Source organism: Halichoerus grypus, chromosome 5, assembly GCF_964656455.1.
Source record: "Halichoerus grypus chromosome 5, mHalGry1.hap1.1, whole genome shotgun sequence".
In the NCBI taxonomy this organism is placed as follows: Eukaryota; Metazoa; Chordata; class Mammalia; order Carnivora; family Phocidae; genus Halichoerus; species Halichoerus grypus.
The window spans coordinates 174,005,837-174,027,337 of NC_135716.1; the positions used below are offsets into that span (position 1 = coordinate 174,005,837).

At 53.1% G+C, this 21,501-nt stretch overlaps 1 protein-coding gene across 1 annotated transcript; it reads left to right on the top strand.

Moving 5' to 3' along the window:
* The first annotated feature begins 2,760 nt into the window (after nt 1-2,760).
* On the top strand, nt 2,761-20,780 carry TAS1R2 (taste 1 receptor member 2). The gene is given in 7 exon segments (XM_036115609.2): nt 2,761-2,942; nt 4,765-5,065; nt 6,544-7,327; nt 10,737-10,936; nt 18,444-18,567; nt 19,860-20,049; nt 20,051-20,780. Coding segments are annotated over 7 exon segments (2,511 nt in total).
* The last annotated feature ends 721 nt before the right edge of the window (nt 20,781-21,501 follow it).

Consider the following 21,501-nt stretch of genomic DNA (forward strand, 5'->3'; position numbering starts at 1 on the left):
CAGTTTCCTTGTTTTTTTTTTTTTTTAAGACTTTATTTATTTGAGAGAGAAAGAGAGCATGAGCAGGGGGAGGGGCAGAGGGAGAAGCAGACTCCCTGCTGAGCAGGGAGCCCGATGTGGGGCTCGATCCCAGAACCCTGGGATCATGACCTGAGCTGAAGGGGCAGATGCTTAACCGACTAAGGCACCCAGATGCCCCTCAGTTTCCTTGTTTTTAAAATGGGAGTAAAAATGGCTGCTTTGCAGAGTGAGAGAATTAAATAATATAACGCATACAAAGTGCTTGACACAATGCCTGGCCTATACCACACCCTAGAAATGTGCTCTTTTGTTACCCTCCCAACTGCCCAAGTGTCCGGCATGGCAGGTGACTGGTCTCCGAGGCTCCAGCAGGCCATCCTGGGGACAGCTTCCAGGGACCCCATTCCAAGGAGGCCAGTGTGGCTGTGGTTTGGGGCACGTGATGCCGGAGAGAGCAGGCTGCAAAGGCAGGGTCAGGGAGGACGGATGAGCTGGGGCCAGGCTGGGGAGGCCTCAGACCCCAAGGCCAGGAGCCTAGCCGTGACCCTGCAGGCAATGGGGAGTCCTAGGAGGTGGTAGAGCAAGGAGGGATAGAGCTGTGCTCTGAACTGACAGAGAGGTCTAGAAAGGAGGAGGGTCTGAACTTGGGTGTAGCAAGAGGGGGAGGGGTCTGGAGAGAACCCCGGGGCCAGAGGGTGAACTCACGTTGCTGAGGGGGGAGGATAAGGGCAATCTGAAGAGGGCCTCCCCTTGTACAGATGAGGAAACTGAGGCCCGTAGAATTGAGAGCCAAGCCCAGAACCCATCTCTCCAGACAACTGGGCACAGCTCTTCTTTTTGTGTTATGGGTTGGGTCTCCCCTCCCAAGTGCTGGTTGACATCGGTACAGAGAGGGGCAGCGACAGGCCCAAGATCACACAGCAAATCCTGCATGTTTCCACATCACCAGGAGGCTTTTTGTGTCGTTCTAAATGTCTGTGGGATGACTTCACCCCAGGAGGGGTCCAGGTGAGGGAGAGGTGCTCCCTCTGGAGCTGCTAAAAATATCCAGCACCTTTCAGGGGAGCTTCATGAAGCTTTGGGCTCTTTCCGCAGGGTCCAGCGTCCGTGGTGCGCCCCCATGGCAGTTCATTTCCTTACGGGAAGGGACAATGTTGCACTTCGGCCAGTTTACCTTTCTCTGGGGTCTGCTCTGCATGCCCTGGTTCCCACGTGCCATTTTATGTAATCCCCACCCCCATCCGGCGAGGCTGGAGTTATTGTCCCCATTTCAGGAGGGGAGAGAACGGAGGCTCAGAGAGGTTAGTACCTGCCTGTGATCACACAGCAAACCGCTGCTGTTCACTCCAGGTTGGCCAGAGTCACGTTGCCTCAAGCTGCCTCGAGTGCGGACAGAGTCCTGGGCGGGAGCCAGTCAACCACGTAAGGCTGGGCCGTGCCCCATGACCACTCGGAGCGGAGGGTCGTTGCAGCTCAGAGCCAGGGTGGTTCCTGTGCACTGGGGCCAGGGATGGTCTCCTGGAGGAGGCAAGGCTCCGACGAGCCCTTGAAGGAGGAGCCGGGCTTGGCTGGAGCGGGACAGGGTGAGACCGTAGGGTCTTGGGTCAACTTTTTGTGCCTTGAAGCCTCTTCTCGCCATAGCCCTGGACCCCAGGGGCCCTGATGGGAGCTGTCTGCTTTGGGCGCTCCACAGCAGGGGCCCCGAGGCTCTCACTAGGCCATGCATCACTAGGGCTGGCAAGGACTGACACGACATGACGTGGACTGGGTCTCTGATTCAGATGGGTGCCTGGTTTGCGGGAACCATCCCCTCTACATCCCACTCCTTGGGGGTAGTCGCCTTTGACTTTGGAAATTTTCAGCTTTCCTTTTTGACAGTACCCCTCCCCTTGGTGCTGGGTGCAAAGGGGGTGCCCCGAGGGGCTCACTCAGCAGAGCTGATTGATGGATTGTTGGGCTGACAGATGGCCGTTGCCTCCCCATCCCCTGACCCCCATTCTCTTTGCGGCTGCTTTCCTGTTTTTTTTCTCAAAAGAAATCACTTCATGATGTAATATATCATGGAGATTAAGAGCCAGGCCTTAAAATCTGACTGTGGGATTTGAATCCCAGCTTTGCTGGCTGTGCAACCAGGGGCGGGTTTCTTAACTTCTCTGTGCCTCAGTTTCTTCATCTGTGAAATGGGGCTGGTAATAGTCCTGGTCATCGTGAGCATTAAACGAGATGGTGAATGGCAAGCACGTAGCATGATGCCTGGTTCTTATTGACAACGGCTGCTACTTCTGGAACTCCTGCTATCAGATGCCGTATATGAATTACTATATGCCAGGCTCCACTTGATCAGGCTCTAAAGCTTGGGATCCATTTGGCAGCCTACTCTGTCTCCTGGGTGAGTATCTGTGTCCTGGACTCCCAAATGTTGGAAGCATTAGGGGCATGGAACCTGTTCTCAATCAAGTGGCAGAAGGCTAGGGAGTGTCCAAGTTAGCAGGACATGCTTTCTCTACTTTCACATGGGGTTCTCCCAGACCACCCAGGTCCCACCGTGCCCGAGGAAGGGATCATCTTGGTTCTAGCCTCCTCCTTTCCCCCAGAGTTCTCAAACCTCTCCACCTGTCCCAGGTGCTTTCCCCACCCCATGGGTCATGCACATGTAAATGTCTGTGCAAATCCCCTGGTGTCAAGCTGCCAGCTCTCTGATGAGGCAGGGCCACCTCCGGGGACCCCCACTTCCCAGCCATGGGACCCCGGGCCAGGGCGGTCTGCTCCATGTTCATCCTGCTGCAGGTCCTGGCTGCGCCGGCTGAGAACTCAGACTTCTACCTGGCTGGGGATTACCTCCTGGGTGGCCTCTTCACCCTCCATGCCAACGTGAAGGGCATCGTCCACCTCAACTTCCTGCAGGTGCCCCAGTGCAAGGAGTGAGTCTCCAGTGTGAGGCTGGAAGCGGCAATGGGGGTGGGGTGGGAAGCCTGTGCTGGTCCCGCGGTCCTCAGGGGACCAGGCCAGGACCCAGGGCTCAAAATGCTCCTCCTCATTCATTGCCAACCCCTCATCCTGGATTATCCCCACTGGCTCGGAGGGAGAACCCACATAGTTCATGTTACCAAGATCTTCGGCAATTGTGTTCTGAAACATGGAGACCTGGTTGTCCCAATGTCACATCTCTTAATAAAGAGTTATAGGATATTTGAGCCTGGAGGGGTTGCAGAGACTATCAAAACCAGCCCCACCCACTTTGGCAAGGGAGTCCATGCCAAGGCCCAGTCTAGAAACCAAGGGTTATGCCTTTGGAAGGCATAAATGTGGTATTTTTGCAGCAGGTTCTCAGACTAGAGGGGAAGGTTTGCATTTCCCTAGGGCTGTGGTTAGGTGGTGGTGGGGAGGTGCTTCCAGGACTGGAAGGGATTTCCTTTGCTCACCCTTCCCCTGTAAGCCCCATGGGGTGGCGGCAGCACTCGAGATTAGGTGGACCATCTTCATGCAAGCATGGGATTATGAATTAGTGACCTGGTACAGAGAGGGTGAAGGCATTCTGAGAGAGAGGGATAAAGGAAGGAGTGCGCAAAAGATGATAAAGGGCTGACTCTAAGAAATGCACCCTTTATGTGATGTTGGGGAAAGTTATAGGCTGTTTTGAGAATGGTGAGGGTGATGGTGCCCGTGATGGTACTGGGCTCATTGTTGAATGTTCTGATGCCTGTGATGATGGTGGGGAGTCCAGTGAAGTGATGGTGGTGAGGGTGGTGATATTGATAATGTTGATCCAGTAATACTGGTAATAATGCAAATGGCAAAGAGTATGTGATGGTGATGATGGTGGTGGTGGTGATGGTGGTGATGATGGTGGTGGTGGTGATGGTGGTGATGGTGGTGGTGGTGATGGTGGTGATGGTGGTGATGGTGGTGGTGGTGATGATGGTGGTGATGGTGGTGGTGGTGGTGATGGTGGTGGTGGTGATGGTGGTGATGGTGATGGTGGTGATGGTGGTGATGGTGGTGATGGTGGTGGTGGTGATGGTGGTGATGGTGGTGATGGTGGTGGTGGTGATGGTGGTGAGGATGGTGGTGAGGATGGTGGTGAGGATGGTGGTGATGGTGCTGGCAGTGGTGGTGAGGGTGGTGACGAAGATGATGATGGTGATGGCGGTGGTGGCAGTGGAGGTGAGGGTGGTGACGAAGATGATGATGGTAATGATGGTGACGAAGATGATGATGGTGGTGATGGTGGCGATGGTGATGAAGATGATGGTAATGATGGTGGTGAAGATGATGATGGTGATGAAGACGATGGTGTTGGCGGTGATGGTGGCATTGGTTGTGGTGGTCACAGACATGTAGTTTTAGTGATGGCAGAGGTGATGATATTGTTCATAGGAATAGAGGGTGTGGCGGTGTAACAGTGACGACAGAGATTGTAGTGGGTAATGGTGATCACACGGGTGGACATCGGTAGAGTGGTGGTAGAGATCATAGGGAAGGCGGTAGTGGTAACAATGGTAGTGATTGAGGGTAGCCACAGAGATCATAACGTCAGAGGTGGTCATAGGGATGATGGTGATTCTAGAGATGTGGTATGGTATGGGGACCGTGGTGTGATAAAAATGCCAGAATCTTCTGGAGCACGTCCTTGGACAACTCCTGGGTTTTCCTATGGGAGGCAGAGGGGACAAGTTGGCTCTCCCATCCCTTCCCCTTCTCACTCTGGACCTGCTTCCCACCCCACCCCACGTGGCCCCCCAGGTACGAAGTGAAGGTGCTGGGCTACAACCTCCTGCAGGCCATGCGCTTTGCAGTGGAGGAGATCAACAATCATAGCAGCCTGCTGCCCGGCGTGCTGCTGGGCTATGAGATGGTGGATGTCTGCTACATCTCCAACAATGTCCAGCCCGTGCTCTACTTCTTGGCTCAGGAGAACTATTCCCTGCCCATCCAGGAGGACTACAGCCACTATGTGCCCCGGGTAGTGGCTGTCATTGGCCCTGACAACTCCGAGTCCACCACAACTGTGGCCCACTTCCTCTCCCTCTTCCTCCTTCCACAGGTGAGGCCCCAGGCTCCTGGGAGAAGTAGCTGGGGAGGGCGCAGAGGAGTGGTTGTCCAGAGGGCTCACTTCCCCCCACTAGTCATGGGGGTAGGAGGAGGCAGGAAGCAGGGTAAGGATGTCAACCCCAGCTCTGGGAAGGCAGCCTGGCTGATGGGTTAAGAGCTCAGACTTTGGAGGCAGACAGACCTGGGCGTGCATCTTGGCTCTGAGTCTTGGCCATCGTGAGGCCTTGCGCAAATCTCTTAACCCTTCTGAGCCTCAACTTCCCCACCTGTAAAACAGGATGATAAGAGTTCCATCCCAGGACTGTCTGAAGGTTAAAGGATTTAACCTCTGTAGGAGTTTGTGGGGTACGGTATCTCTTCAATGATGCAATGGCCATTATGTAAAGCACTTTGCACAAAAACGAAGACTCAGAAAGTGCTCACTATTATCCCGTACGGTTGCCTAGCACAGGGTCTGCCACACAGTAGGTCCTCAAAAAGGGCCATTAGTATTAGTACTATTATTATAAGTGTCATCGTCATCATGAATGAAAATGCCTCGACCAGAATTGGCCTGAAATTTTCATGCATTAACGAGCAGCTAGCACAAGAAGATAGCCCACAGTCGGGAGTTACAAATACTATAATTTCTGCCGTCGTTTTTATTATGTAAAGCACCAAGGGTCTGACACATAGTGGGTGCTTAGTAAATGTTAGAATACTTATGTGAGGCATCCAGTCTGGGACTGAACTCATTCTTTCATTCACTTAACCAGTATTTATAGAGCTCCTCCGGTGCTAGGTGCTGTTGTAGGGCTGGGGATATAGGAGGGGACAAAACATAAGAGCCCACCTCCTAGGGGGAGAGACAGGCCATGTCAGGAGCCACGTGATAAGGCTGCTGGAAAGTGAGAAGTGCAGTGCAAGTAAAGCAAGTAAAGTAAGCAAGAAGTAAAAGGCAAGCAGGGTGAGGGAGGCTGGACAGGTCGGTGGACAGGTGGAACAGGTAGAGAGGGACTGCAGTTCCCAGCAGGGTGGTCAGGCGGGTCTCGCTGACAATTGGATGAAGACCCGAGGGAGGTGAAGGGGTGAGGGAGGCATGCAGGTGTGTAGAAGAGCCCCCCGGGACGAGGGGGCAGCGAACGCAGAGGCCAGCAGGTGCCTGGTGCATTCACAGAACCTGTGAGCAGAACTGGGACCCCGGGAGAGTAGGAGGAGATGAGGTCAGAGAGGTGAGGGCTGGGGTCAGTGATGGAGCCTCTTGGGGGCCACTAAGGACTCTGGCTGCCCCTGAGTGACTTTTGGAGCTGTTGGAGGGTTTTGAGCAGAGGAGTAAGTAAGGTGACTGACACGTGCGTGCTGGGTCCCCTGGCTGCCACGTTCAGCAGAGACCACAGGGGGAAGGATGGGGGGGATGCTGTGGGGACCCAGGCGGGGCGACGGTGGCCTGGGGAGGCCCTCGCTCACGCTGGCGGCGGTCCCCTCTGGCAGATGACCGACAGCACCATCAGTGATGAGCTGCGGGACAAGCAGTGCTTCCCCGCCCTGCTGCACACGGTGCCGGGCGCGGATCACCAGATCGAGGCCATGGTGCAGGTCATGCTCCACTTCTGCTGGAACTGGATCATCGTGCTGGTGAGCGGCGACGACTATGGACGCTACAACAGCCAACTGCTCAACGAGCGCCTGACCACCCGCGACATCTGCATCGCCTTCCAGGAGACGCTGCCCACGCCACAGCCCAGCCAGGAGGTGACCCAGTGGGAGCGCCAGCGCCTGGAGGCCATCGTGGACAAGCTACAGCAGAGCTCGGCGCGCATTGTGGTCCTGTTCTCGCCCGACCTGGTCCTGCACAACTTCTCCCACGAGATGCTCCGCCAGAAATTCACGGGCGCCGTGTGGATCGCCTCTGAGTCCTGGGCCATCGACCCGGTCCTGCACAACCTCACCGAGCTGCGCAACACGGGCACCTTCCTGGGCATCACCACCCAGAGCGTGCCCATCCCGGGCTTCAGCGAGTTCCGCGTATGCCCCGCCCAGGCCGGGCAACCTGCGCCCAACAGGACCAGCCTGGGGGCCACCTGCAACCAGGAGTGCGACACCTGCCAGGACACCACCGCGTCCTTCAACACCATCCTCACGCTCTCTGGTGAGCGCGTGGTCTACAGCGTGTACTCAGCTGTCTACGCCGTGGCCCATGCATTACCCAGCCTCCTGCGCTGCACCCAGACCACCTGCTCCAAGAGGGTGGTCTACCCCTGGCAGGTGAGGCCCCGCCCATGGAAAGTCAGGGCCCCACAGGGCAGGCATGGAGTGGTCGCCATGGAGACCGCTGGGTGCACCTGCTCTGCGCTAGCCTTCCCCTTGCTTACTGGCTTCGGGGCAAACTGGTGGAGAGGCCATGGGACCATACCCTGCCTCCAGACACATAGAACCAGACAGAAGTCCTTCATGGTGACAAAACTCCTTTTTGTATTAATGTAATCATTGCCATCCAAGATGGCTTGTCCTAGGAGGAGATTTGGGTGACATTCCCTGGAAAGAAGCCTGGCAGGCAGTGGGCGCCCCAGGTCCCCTGCCGTTTCTCTCTGGGCTGGAGGCCTTGGGGGCGGGCTTATGTATTCTGTCCGCTCTCTGAGGCCCTGCTTGGGGTTTATGCATCTTCTCTTGTCCCAGGTTTGTGTTGTCTGGATTCAGACTTGGAGTTTAAATCTATGTTTTTCTTTTTTTTTTTTTTTTTTTTTTTAATTTTTTTATTGTTATGTTAATCCCCGTACATTACATCATTAGTTTTAGATATAGTGTTCCATGATTCATTGTTTGTGCATAACACCCAGTGCTCCATGCAGAACGTGCCCTCCTCAATACCCATCACCAGGCTGACCCATCCTCCCAACCCCCTCCCCTCTAGAACCCTCAGTTTGTTTTTCAGAGTCCATCGTCTCTCATGGTTCTTCTCCCCCTCCGATTTCCCCCCCTTCATTCTTCCCCTCCTGCTACATTCTTCTTCTTTTTTTCTTTCTTAACATATATTGCATTATTTGTTTCAGAGGTACAGATCTGAGATTCAACAGTCCTGCACAATTCACAGCGCTTACCAGAACACATACCCTCCCCAGTGTCCATCACCCAGTCACCCCATCCCTCCCACCCCACCCCCCACTCCAGCAACCCTCAGTTTGTTTCCTGAGATTAAGAATTCCTCATATCAGTGAGGTCATATGATACATGTCTTTCTCTCTTTGACTTATTTCGCTCAGCATAATACCCTCCAGTTCCATCCACGTCGTTGCAAATGGCAAGATCTTATTCCTTTTGATGGCTGCATAATATTCCATTGTATATATATACCCCATCTTCTTTATCCATTCATCTGTTGATGGACATCTTGGCTCTTTCCACAGTTTGGCTATTGTGGACATTGCTGCTATAAACATCGGGGTGCACGTAGCCTTTCGGGTCCCTACTATTGTATCTTTGGGGTAAATACCCAGTAGTGCAATTGCTGGATCATATGGTAGCTCTATTTTCAACTTTTTGAGGAACCTCCATACTGTTTTCCAGAGTGGCTGCACCAGCTTGCATTCCCACAAACAGTGTAGGAGGGTTCCCCTTTCTCCGCATCCCCGCCAACATCTGTCATTTCCTGACTTGTTAATTTTAGCCATTCTGACTGGTGTGAGGTGGTATCTCATTGAGGTTTTGTAAATCTATGTTTTTCTGATTTGCACGCGCGCACACACACACACACACACACACACACCCCAAACCATGAAATCTTCACAGGGGTGTAAGATTTTCCTGAGGATCTGGAGGAGCGGAGGGATTTACATCAGAGATGTATACTTCATACCTTGTTATCCAGCATCTCTGAGCTCTCACAGTGACCAGCCAGCCAGGACCGCACGCTGGGTCATTTGCTCACCACTTGCTCTCCGCTGCGTCCTTCTCTCTGCCTCTGTCCACCCCCAACATCTCAGCTACAGCCCCTCTGTCCATCTGTTGGGAGGCAGAGCTTTGTACTCAGGCTGACCTGGGTTTGAATCCCAGCTTTGCCACCACTAGCTGTGAGACCTTGGGCAAGTTATTGAATATCTCTGAGCCTCGGATTTCTCATGTGTGAAATAGAAGGAATAACAGGCACCGTGCTGAGTTCTGGGGAGGACTGACCATGCTGTTTGTCTGGGACCTGGTGCAAAGAGAAGCTGAATGTCTTCTTCTTTGTCCGCATCCATTTCTGACACCAGTGTCTGGATTATGATAGTCCAGGCCTCCTCCCACTCAGGAGAGTTGCAGGGACAATCTTTCCTTCCCTCCTTCCTTCCTTCCTTCCTTCCTTCCTTCCTTCCTTCCTTTTAAAAAGATTTTATTTATTTATTTGTCGGAGAGAGAGAAAGAGAGAGAGAGGGAGAGAGAGCACAAGCAGGGCGGGCGGCAGGCAGAGGGAGAAGCAGGCTTCCCGCTGAGCAGGGAGCATGATGTGGGGCTCCATCCCAGGACCCTGGGATCATGACCTGAGCTGAAAGCAGGTGTTTAACAAACTGAGCCACCCAGGCGTCCCAGGGAGGATCCTTTCTGACCCCCTACCTTGGAACCCTGGAATCCCAGGTTGCTCAGCCTGGCCTGACCAGGTCAGTGTGGGGATATGACCTGGACACCAGGACCTGGCTCCCCGTGGGACTCCACCATCCTGACCCCCGTCCATAGGCCTACCACCTGGGAGGAGCTTCCCTCCTCTCAGCTCCCAAGACCATTGCCCTCAGTCTTAGCAACACGTGGAAATTCCAGAGAAGCTTCCAGAGCCAGGACCTCACTCCCTGGGCAGAGTGGGAAGAAGGCTAGGGCCCCAAATTCCTTGGCTATCTGTCTGTCGGTCCCAGAGGGGAGGTGAGCTCCAGGCTTCCGAGATATAGCCCAATAGACTCTCCCAATTATGGAGGGAAAATCTAGGAGCCAGATAGATGGAGTATCTACGCTGGAAGTTCTTTTGGGGGTCAGCCCAGAGAGGTTCAGTGACTTGCCCAAAGTCACACAGCAAACTAAGGAAAGAGCTCAGATTGGGATTCAGGCCACAGGATGCCCAGTCCAAAGCATGTTCCAGCTTGTACCAACTTCTGCGTACTCAGAGTGGTGGGGGACGGCATGGGGAGAGACTGGAGAGTGGCCTCTACCGGTGGGGAGGCAAGAAGCACCCAGAGGGCGGGGGCAGGTGCAGCTGACCCTTGCAGGTGAGAGCCCAGGTACTGGATCCCCGAGGGATGGCGGAGGTGACTTCCAGGGAGAAAGAATACCACCAACACCGCGGCGGGAGGTGAGTACTTACTTGTTTTCAGGGACTGTGCTAAGTTCCCCAAATAGGTAAACTCACTGATGGCTTCAGAGCCCCGGAGACAAGGTTTTTGTTGTCCTACTTTGCCGAAGAGGAAACTGGGGCTCGCAGAGATCAAGCGACAGGTCCGAGGCCCCATAGCAGGTGGCAGAGCTGGCGTCTAAGCCCAGAGGTATCTGACCCCAGAGCCGCGCTCTCAGCCACTGCCTCCCGGATGGCCACCTGCACAGTCCTACGGCCCCTTGGGCAGCTGTGGAAATCAAGGCTAGTAGGACGGGAGAATGTCCCCCAGGTCTGGCCCGGCCTCTGGTGCCAGCCTCCCTTCCTTTCCCTTTGGCCCCTCCAGCTACTTCAGAAATCTGGAAGGTCAACTTCACCCTCCTGGGCCACGAAATCTTTTTTGACAAGCAAGGGGACCTGCTCATGAGCCTGGAGGTCATCCAGTGGCGATGGGACCTGAGCCAGAACCCGTTCCAGAGCATCACCTCCTACTACCCCGCGCTGCGGCGGCGGAAGGCCACCCACAACGTCTCCTGGCACACCGCCAACAACACGGTCGGCTCCCGCACGGCTGCCGGGGGGCCGGGGCCTGGAGCCGGGCGGCCCGCTCGGGCTGGGGTGGCCCCGGGCGCTTCGGGCCCGAGATCCGTCATCGACAGCCGGTGGAGGCTCTATTTGTGGGGAGAGTGTCTGGGCCCTGTCCCTCCCAGTGACTAAGCACTGGGGACGTCTAGGGCTTTCTGGCTGCTCAGGACCCAGGGGCTCAGGAGCTGTGCCAAGTGAACGTTTGCTGGCCCCGTGGTTGCTAAGGACTTCAGTTCTCATGTCAACCAATGCTCACGCTTTTGCTACGTTTGCTGTCCCCTCCACCGTGCCTGCCACCTGTCATTCGAAAGCTCCTTTGTTTTACCCTCTTAGATAACAAGCTGTCGGGAGGGCGGTGGTCTGGGGACGGGCAGAGACCCAGGCTTGTGTGGAGGGGGAGGGGATAGAAAAGCTCGAGGAGACTTCATCGGCATCCTCCCCACCCCCACACACTATTCATCCTTGTTTCTGGGGGGCTTGGTGCTGCTAGTTCCTGTGCTTTGTGGGGATTTTCATGGAGTCAGTTGGGTGGGTGTCTTGATTAATTTGCGAGGGCCGCTCTCCCAGGGGACCACAGTCTGGGGGCTGAAACAACACAGATGTACTGTCTCCTGATTCTGGGGGCTGGCAGTCCAACTCAAGGTGTCAGCAGAGTTGGTTCCTTCTGAGGTCTGTGAGGGAGAATGTTCCAGGCCTCTCTCCCAGCTTCTGGTAGTTTGCTGGCCATTTCTGGCTTTCCTTGGCTGGGGTGGTCTCCCCTGACCTCTGCCATCGCCTCCATATGGCCTTCTCCTTGTGGGTGTGTCTGTCTCCAAATCTCCCCTTTTGTAAAGACTTTGGTCCTATTGGAGTAGGGCCCACCCCTCTCTGATAGGACCTCATCTTGACTACATCTGCAATGATCCTATTTCCAAATAAGGTCACATTTGTAGGTCCTGGGGGTCCAGACTTTAATCTATGAATTTTGAGGGCAGGCAATTCAACAAATAACAGTGTCTTTGCCTGGGTTTCTCCTAAAGCAGAGCCTGAGGCAAGGGTTTATGCGCAGATAGTTTATTCCAGGATCTGCTCCACGGGAATAGGAGTAGGTGATGGGGGAGAGCTCGTTAGGGACACAGTAGAAGGGAACGTTCTCAAGCTGCTGTGAGCTCAGTCTGACCAGGACCTTCTGAGGGGCCACTTTAGAGTTGTCCCCAAGGGAGGGAAAAGGATGGGATGGGTCCATGGGATCTGTACCACCCTCATCTGCTGTGGTCAAGGGTCGCCCCATGGGGCATTAACTCTCTTGTGCTTCCGGGTCACACATGTGTGAGTGCCCAGCAATTTCCCACCAGCATCTCACACCCCGGCCCCAGGGCAGAGAGCGAAAGAAACAGAGTGTCACTCAGGTGAGGTGCTGACAGGTAGCGCCCACAAGATGCAGTTGCTGTGGCTGTGGCAGGAATAAAAGGAGGGTGGAGAAGACATGAGGGAGGCCAAAGCGATGGGATGCTGTCCTTCCCCCGGCCTGTGGGGTGGAGTTTTGAGGGCAGAAGCCAGCCCAGTCCCTCCACCGGGAGCTGAGCGGACCCCCCACAGCCCCTGCTGCTGCAGGGGGTCCCAGGTGGAGCCCCTACTCCTCATGTCTCCCTCTGCCACCCATCCCGGAGTGTCCTTAACCCTCAGCCACTTGGCTGCTGGGGTGATCCAGACACTCGTCCCCAGGAGTCTGAGCCCGTGGTTGCCTTGTCCTTGCCGGCCTGTGGCTGTGGCAGGTGTCCAGCGAGCAGTGAGGACTGGGCCGCCGCGGCCAACCTCCCGGATTCCAGACCTAGTCCTTCGTACCCCCTTGAGTGCCAGCCACCTAGCTGCTTACACTAATCCAAATCGGTTACCTCCTCCTTCCTTGGCCGTCTTGTTCACTGGCATCAGGCCCCTGAAATGATCAAGGGGGGACCAGACAGCCTCTTTTGTCTGCTGGTGGAAGTAGTCCCTCTTTGGAGACCAGAACCTGTGTTCTAGCAGAGTCCAGGCTTGTGGGGATGAGACACCCCAGCTCCACCGTGAGCCCCCGAGAACCATGGTGACCGTGGCCAATCCTTCCGCCCCATGGTTGCTGGACCCCTGTATTCTAGCTGTTGGGGCCACAGTGCTATACATCAGCCTCCCATTCAGTGCTTATACCTCATCCTAAAGGGCAGGGTCCCCACCCTCAAGGTGTTTTCTGCAAGCTGGTACCTTACCTGAACCCTTAGTATGCCATACCATCATCTCGTTAGGCTGGGTACTTCCAGGAGACGTGGTGTATGTTGGAATCAGTGGATCCGGGGGTCACGTGCCCAATCACACCCCCTTGCCATACAAAGGGTCTCTTGCCTGAGGGGATGTTCTGGGGGGACCCATGATGGTGACTCATTGAGTCCGTCCAGCCTTGGAAGGTGGCATTGCACTGCGGATGGGGGAGGCGAGTTCTTACATGGATGCATCAGTGCTCCCTCCAGGGAAGAAGACACCCGAAGTGGTAGACGTGCTAGTGTCTACGTAGAGTGGAAGCAAATCCAGGGTTCAACATGGTCTCTGGGCTGGAAGGCTGGGTGCTCAGCCGTGGCCATAGCTCTGTCGACCACAGAGACAGGGGCCCACGCTGCTGCACTCACACCCACAGCCTCCATCCCTGACACCGTGGGCACTCTGCTCGTGGCCCATTGTGCGAGCCCCGGGGAGGAGGTGGGGGCGAGGGCAGAGGCCAGCTGACCTGTGCTGGAGGCTTCATCCTTTCCGTCTGGTTTTTTCTCACTCCCTGCGTACTTGGATTGGCATTCACACGAGACACAAAAGTCATCATCACTGGTTTGAGGAATATACTTGCTCCCCCTGGGCCTGTTTTGGCGTGATCCTGAACACATCATTTCGGTTGCATGGAGACTTGCCACTCTTCCTGCCTGGCCCCACGACTCCGTGTGTCTGAGGGTCACTTGAGGTCCTGAGGCCACGTGCTCTTTTTCCACGAAGGCCCGACAGGACACAAGAGCTGATTTGCAAACGGTGCGTCATACCTTGTGGAAGGCGTGTTGTAGCTGCATCGTGCAATTCTCATACTGGGGCTTGCCCATCTTGTCCTCTGCAGGTGACCTTGGCATCAGCACATCTGCCTGGCCATATAAGGAGAGCTTGCCCTGCAGCCAGGTCCTTCTTCAGAGTCTTTTTCTAGGCTTGTCATTCTGTACCTTGAAACCAGAAGCCATCTGAGTCGCCTGCTAAATGTGGGTTGGAGCAGTATTTCCAAGAGCAATTTATGCTGTCTCCCACCTCTGAAGGTTCATCAAGTGCCATACTTCTTTAATGGTAGGAGATGTAAGATGTAATGACTCGTCCTTTAGCATAGAGAGGATGTCCTGGCATTTCCCAGATCACGGGACCGCTAAAAGCATCACCGGTGTGGCAGGCCCCCTTTGAATCTTTGGAAGGTTTATCATATACCCTTATCCCTAAGGATTCACGTCCTAGTGGGGCATAAAGAGTACTCGCTACTTCCTACTCACCAGATCCAATGAGTACGATGCCATAGATACAGTGGACCAGCATGCCGTTCTGCAGAATTCCAGAGTGCTCTAGTTCCATATAGACCAAACCCTGATGGAGAGAAGCATAAGCTTAGCTCTGCCGTGAGAGTAAACGCTAGTGATTTGAGAGCTTTTTCTTTTTTCAGTAGGCATTTAGAGCTGTATATATCCCTCTAAGTACTGTGTTCACTGCATTCTATAAGCTTTGGTATATATTAATTAAAAAAAATTAAATTATGGTAAAAAAAAACCCCTATAACTTAACAGTTACCGCTTCTGCCATTTTTTCCCCAAAATTTTCTATTGTGGCAAGATATACATAAATAGTTTACCATCTTAACCATCTTAAAGTGCACGGTTCAGTGGTATTAGGTGCATTCACATTCCTGTGCTACCACCACCAGCCTCCCCCTCCAGAACTCTTCATCTTCAGAATGGAAGCTTTATGCCTGTTAAATGCTAACTCCCCATTCCCGCCTCTCCCCAGCCCTGGAAACCACTGTTCTACTTTCTGTTTCTGTGAATTTGACTAAGAACCGCCTATAAATGGAATCACACAGTATTTGTCTTTTTGTGACCTGCTTATTTTACTCAGCATCATGTCCTCAAGGTTCAACCATTTTGTAGCGTGTGTCAGAATTGCCTTCCTTTTCAAGACTGAATAATCCATTCAATCAATGGATTGTGATTATGAATAATCATAATCCAATAAAAAATATCACTTTCGCTTATCCATTCATCCATCAATGGGCACACTCGGGTTTCTTCTACCTTTCAGCTATTGTGAATAATGCCGCTACCAACATGGGTGTGCAAATATCTCGTTGAGACCCTGCTTTCAACTCTTTTGAGTATCCACCCAGAAGTGGAAACTGGATCATGTGTTAATATTCTTTTTAATTTTTTGAGGAACCGTGTTCCTTCACAGCGGCCGCACCATTTCACATACCCAGCCGTGGACAAGAGGTTCCAGTATCTCCATGTCTTCACCAACACCCCTTATGTTCTGTTTTTTTGTTTGTTTGTTTTTGTTTTTCATAGTAGCCATCCTAATGGGTGTGAGGTGGTCCCTCGCTGTGGTTTTGATTTGCATTTCTCTACTGATTAACAATTGAGCATCTTTTCAAGTGCTTATTTGTCATTTGTATCTCTTCTTTGGAGAAATCTCTATTCAAGTCCTTTGTCCATTTTTGAATTGAGTTTTTGTGTTCTAGGAGTTTTCTCTATATTCTGGATATTAATCCCTTGTCAGATATCTGATTTACAAATATTGTCTCCCATTCTGTGGTTTGTCTCTTGGAGTGTCACTTGATGGACAGAAGTTTTAAATTTTCATGAAGTCTTATCCAGGACATCATTGCCAGATCCAGCGTCATGAAACTTATGCCCTATGCTTTCTCCTAGCTGTTTTTATGGTTTTAAGTCTCCTATTGAAGTCATGGATCCATTTTGAGGTAATTGTATATGGTGTTAGGTCCAACTTTATTCTTTTGTATGTGGATATCCAGGTTTCCCAGCACCATTCATTGGAAAAATGATCTTTCCCCCACTGAATGGTCTTGGAACTTCTGTCAAAAATCATTTCACCCTATGTGTGAGGGTTTGTGTCAGGACTCTATTCTATCGGTCTGTATGTCTGTCTTTATGCCCGCACCACATTGCTTTGATTCCTGTAGCTTTGTAGTAAGTGTTGAAATCAGGAAATGTGAGTCCTCCGGTTTTGTTCTTTTTCAAGAGTACCTTGGGTATTCAGTGTCCCTTGAGATTCCATCTGAATTTTAGGATGGTTTTTTCTATTTTTGCAAAAAAAATAAAAGTCATTGGGATTTTGATAATCCCAATTTGATAATCCCTTTTGATAAGGATTGCATTAAATCTGCAGATTACTTTGGGCGGTATTGACATTTTCACCATGTTAAGTCTTCCAAGGCATAAACGTGGAATGTCTCTCCATTTACTTAGGTCTTAGTTTCTTTCAGAAGTGTTTTGACCCCTTCTTCTCTGTTCTGCTGCTGCCTGTTTAGCTAGAACCACCACCATTTCTCACCCGGGCTCTTGTGACAGTATCCTACTTGCTCTCTCACTTCTGCTCTTGTCCCTCACAGTTTAAACTCAACATGGAACCCAGGACAAACCTGTTAAAAGGAAGTCAGAGCCTGTCATTCCTCTGTGTGGAAGCCTCTCGTAGTTTCTCGTTTCACTCAGAGTAAAAGCCCAAGTATTTTGATGCCACCTCTTCGAACTGATCTGCTGCTGTCCTTTGTGTTCACTGTGCTCAAGCTATGTGGGGCTTGCTGCTCAGCGACCATGCCGCGTGCCCTCTGCCACGGGGCCTTTGCATATGCCGTTCCCTCGGCCTGTACAGATCTTTTCGTCACTTGGTCCCTCACAGCCTCTAGGTTTCTGCTTCAGTGTCAGCTGCTCAACAAGGCCACCCTTGCCCACCCCATTCAAATTTGCAATCAGCCCTTCCATCACTTTCCATCCCCACTGCATGGCTCTACTTTCCCTCATGGTATTTATCACCACCAGTCAAGTTACATATTTATATGTGTATTGTGCCTCTTCCCCATGAGAGTATTCATTCCTTAAGAACAGAGACTTAGCCTCCTTGCGTTCACTGCTGAATTCTCAGTGCCTGGCATTGGTATGAGCTCAATACCTTTTTGAATGAATGAATGAATGAATGAGTGAATAGCAGATTGAGAGTCCATGATTAAGAGTAGGATTAAGTTAGCTACTTAGGGAATAGTGAAGAGATGAGTTTGGAAGGTGGTGGTGGGGACCATACATGGCAAGGGGGTGGTAAGGTGTAGGTCTGGATAAGGCACGCATGTGTGTTGGTGTGCACATGTGTGTGGTCCCACAGGAGGCAGAGAAGACTGCTGACAGCCTGGAGAGGCTGGTGAGGGATCAGATGTTTCATTTTGGCTGATGGAGAGCCCCTGAGGTTCTTCCAGGAGGGAGCTTCAGGCAGGAGACAAGACATCTGGAGGTGTCATCTGATGGCCCATGAGCAGGAGGGACAACAGGGGTGGAGCAGGAAGGCAGGTGACCTGTCAGAGGCAAGAAGGGAGGGGCTCTGGGGTCAAGTGGTCCTACTGTGGCTCCCCTTGTCTGGCCCCTGGCCCTTCATATGTGTGCTTTTGTAACAACACCTCCTATTTGTGCATCAGAACGATTTTTGTACCACCTGGATCTAATCAGGCTGCCCACCATTCAGGGACCCTCGTTGTTTCCCACTGCCCCTTCATTCTTAGTGTGCCCCACACGAGCCTTCAGGATGTGGCTCTCCCACTCTCCACCCTTCTCCTGGGGCATGCTGACTCCCTTCTATTCCCTGCCCTTACTGTTCCCTCTGCTTGTAATTCATTCCTGTGCTCAATAAACCATCGGGGGGGGGGTCCTCTTTTCTCTAGAAATAGAGCAGTAAGAACAACAGACATGGCCACTGCCTACCTGCTCTTGTTCATCTGAAAACCCCTGCCCCTCCATAAAGGTTGTGTTAATTAGACTCTTATATGCACATGGCAGAAGGTGATGTAAGCACAGAGTGAAGTTGTTGCTTCCTATCATTGAAAACTCCAGGGGTAGACCATGTGGACTTCAGGCATGGATGGATCCAGGGTCTCTCTCCAGATCTCAGTTCCTTCCTTGGGAGTGTTCCCCCTCCATGGAGACAAGGTGGCTGATCGCAGCCCCAGAGTCACATCCTATCTCCCCAGCAACTTCAGGAAGTCTCTGTCTCAGCAGTTGGGTGCTGTTACCTGAAGAAGTTGGATTAGGTGTCAGGCAGGCCAAACTAAGAGGGTCCCTACAAAGGTCCAGTTCTAATGGCAGTTCCTGCTCCTTCCTTATCCCAGACAGGGGCCAGGCTTCCCTCCCCTGAGCATCCTGCTAGTTGGGCTCAGGGTCTCTTGTCCTCCTCCCTCCAGATCCCTGTGCCCATGTGTTCCAAGGACTGCCAGCCTGGGCAAAGGAAGAAGCCCATGGGCATCCATCCCTGCTGCTTCGAGTGTCTTGACTGCCTTCCGGGCACCTTCCTCAACCGAACTGCAGGTAGGACTTGCAGAGCCACTCCCCTGCCCCGCCCTGCCCTGCCCTGGGCTTTCAGGGCCCTTCATCTTTGGCAGGGTTTCTGGAGTCTCCCCCAGGGACAGTGTCTGATTCCAGTGTATATCCCTAGGAGCTGGTGTAGAGAAAAATCTTCAGTGCACACTATTAGGGAGGGTGGGAGAAGGAACAGCTCTCAACCAGGCAAGGCTGTCACTGATCCTCACCCCATACACATGTAGCTGGGGGCCCAGGGGGGTCAGACCAGAGAATGTCCACTGGATGGATGAATGAATGAATGAATGTCTCTGTCCATAGAAGAGATGTTTCTGGCAGGTGGGGACAGGATCTGATTTATCTCTCTGACCTCCCAGTGCCTAGTGTAGTTCAGAGCATATAATGTTTGCTCAGTGAATATTTATTGAATGACATCCTTGGTTAGACGAATCAATATCTCCCCCTATAGATTATAAACTCCAGGAAGGTGGGGACAATGTCCTCTCTCTGTCCATATTAGTGTTGAGCACGGTTCACAGTTGGGGCTCAAATTAGTTTATGACTTCCCTGATTAGTAAATTAAGTGGACATAGACCTCTACCAATCAGTAGATTGGTACTTACATAGTACTTACTATGTGCCCAGCAGAGCCCAGGGCACAGAGTAGGTGCTCAACAAAAGTTTGTTGAATGATTTCACAGGCTTTTCTTCTCCTGGTTGGTCAGTAGCCTGAAGGCAGGGGCTAGGTTTTATCCATGTCTGTGGTCTCCCACCTCAGATGCCCACCACCGTGGAGGATGCTCGAAAAAGCATTTGTTGAATGAATTCTTTGATTAAATGCTTGAATGTCTATCCCACCAGAGGGTAAGGTCTTGGAAGGAAGGGATTACCATTGTTAGGATCTGGGTCAAGGAAACCTCGGTTCAAATCTTGCCTCTGTAACTTACTGGTTTTGTGACTGCCTGGCTGAGCCTCAGACCTTTGTAGGGACCCTCTTAGTTTGGCCAGCCTGACACCTAATCTGACTTCTTCAGGTAACAGCACCCAACTTTTGACTTCCTGAGGTTACCTGGCAGATAGGATGTGACTCTGGGGCTGCGAGCAGCCAGCCTGAGCATGGGGTTGCAGTGAGGAGCTGATGGGCCGGTGGATACAAGGGACGCAGCGAGGGGCGGCTAGGACTGTAGGCGTTACCTTCAGCTCCGCGCCCCACCCCCGGGACCTGGCCCGGGGCAGGTGCAGAGGATGTGGGTGCCAGCAAGGCAGGTGTGGCTGACGGGAGCTGCCGTGGGCTCTTGCAGACGAATTCGACTGTCAGTCCTGCCCAAGTTAAGAGTGGTCCCATAGGAATGACACCTCCCGCTTCAAGCGGCGGCTGGCTTTCCTTGAATGGCACGAGGCATCCCCCATCATCGTGGCCATGCTGTCCGTCCTGGGCTTCCTCAGCACCCTGGCCATCATGGGGATCTTCTGGAGGCACCTGCACACGCCCGGTTTGCTCGGCCGGGGGCCCCGTGTGCTTCCTGGTGCTGACGCCCCTGCTGCTGGCATATGCCATGGTCCCCGTGTACATAGGGCAGCCCACGTTCTTCACGTGCTTCTGCCGCCAGACCTTCTTCACCCTCTGCTTCCCCATCCGCTTCTCCTGCATCACCGTGCGCTCTTTCCAGATCGTCTGCATCTTCAAGATGGCCAGGCGCCTCCCACGCGCCTGCAGCTACTGGGTGCGCTACCATGGGCCCTATGTCTCCGTGGCGTCCTTCACCGTGCGCAAGGTGGTCATCGTGGTGGGCAATGTGCTGGCCATGAGCGCCAACCCTACCGCCCGCGCTGACCCCGATGACCCCAAGATCATGGTTCCGTCCTGCAACTACCGCAAGGCACTGCTGTTCCGCACCAGCCTGGACCTGCTCCTGTCCGTGGCGGGCTTCAGCTTCGCCTACATGGGCAAGGAGCTGCCCACCACCTACAACGAGGCCAAGTTCATCACTTTCTGCATGACCTTCTACTTCACCTCCTCCATCTCCCTCTGCACCTTCATGTCTGTCTACGAGGGGGTCCTGGTCACCATCATGGACCTCTTGGTCACTGTGCTCAACCTTCTGGGCATCAGCCTGGGCTACTTTGGTCCCAAATGCTACATGGTCCTCTTCTATCCGGAGCGCAGCACGCAGGTCTACTTCAGCAGCATGATTCAGGGCTACACCATGGGGAAGGACTAGCACCGTCCACCGGCTGCCCAGGGGGCTGGAAAGCTCCGCCCTGGGGGATGGAGACGGGGGCGGGGGGCTTGCTTATTCAGCCCCAGCTGGGCAAAGGGATGCTATCCCTGACTGTTATTGCCTCACCCTGCTCTGATTTGGTCTCCCCCCAGGTTTCTTTGCATCCTGGCCATGTTTACCCCCCTGGTGGCGGATGCCTAAAAATATTCACACTTTCCCTATAGCTGTTTGGCTTGCCAGGCCCTGCCACCCATTCTAGGAAAACCATCCAGGGTGACCTGTTGGTCTCCAAGGCAGAGATGGATTTAAGCAGCCGGCAGTCGCCATCTGGTGGCCACAGTTGTTTTGTCTGCAGGTTCGGGCTCCTTCCTTTCAGTCCTGTTCACTGGGTGAGGGGAGGCCGCGCTGGTGTGCGTGGATGTCTGCCCGGGGTCAGTCACTAGCTGCCCACGGGTCCGTGCCTCACCTCCCAGACTCCCCCAGAGCTTGCGACCCAGCGTCTCTGAGTAACGGCTGGGCATTGGGGCTGCTTCATAAATGCATGGGAATAAACCTCACTTGGGTGAAGTGAATGAGTTTCCTTCTTGTTTCCAGAGGTCCTCGGAGAAAGAAAATTTCAATCGGTGACCTCAGTTTCTCTCCCAGCACTGCCGCTTCTGAGCTGTGTACTTGGGGCCAATTATTTACTCTTTCTGAGCCTCCGCTTCCTTGTCTCTACAAT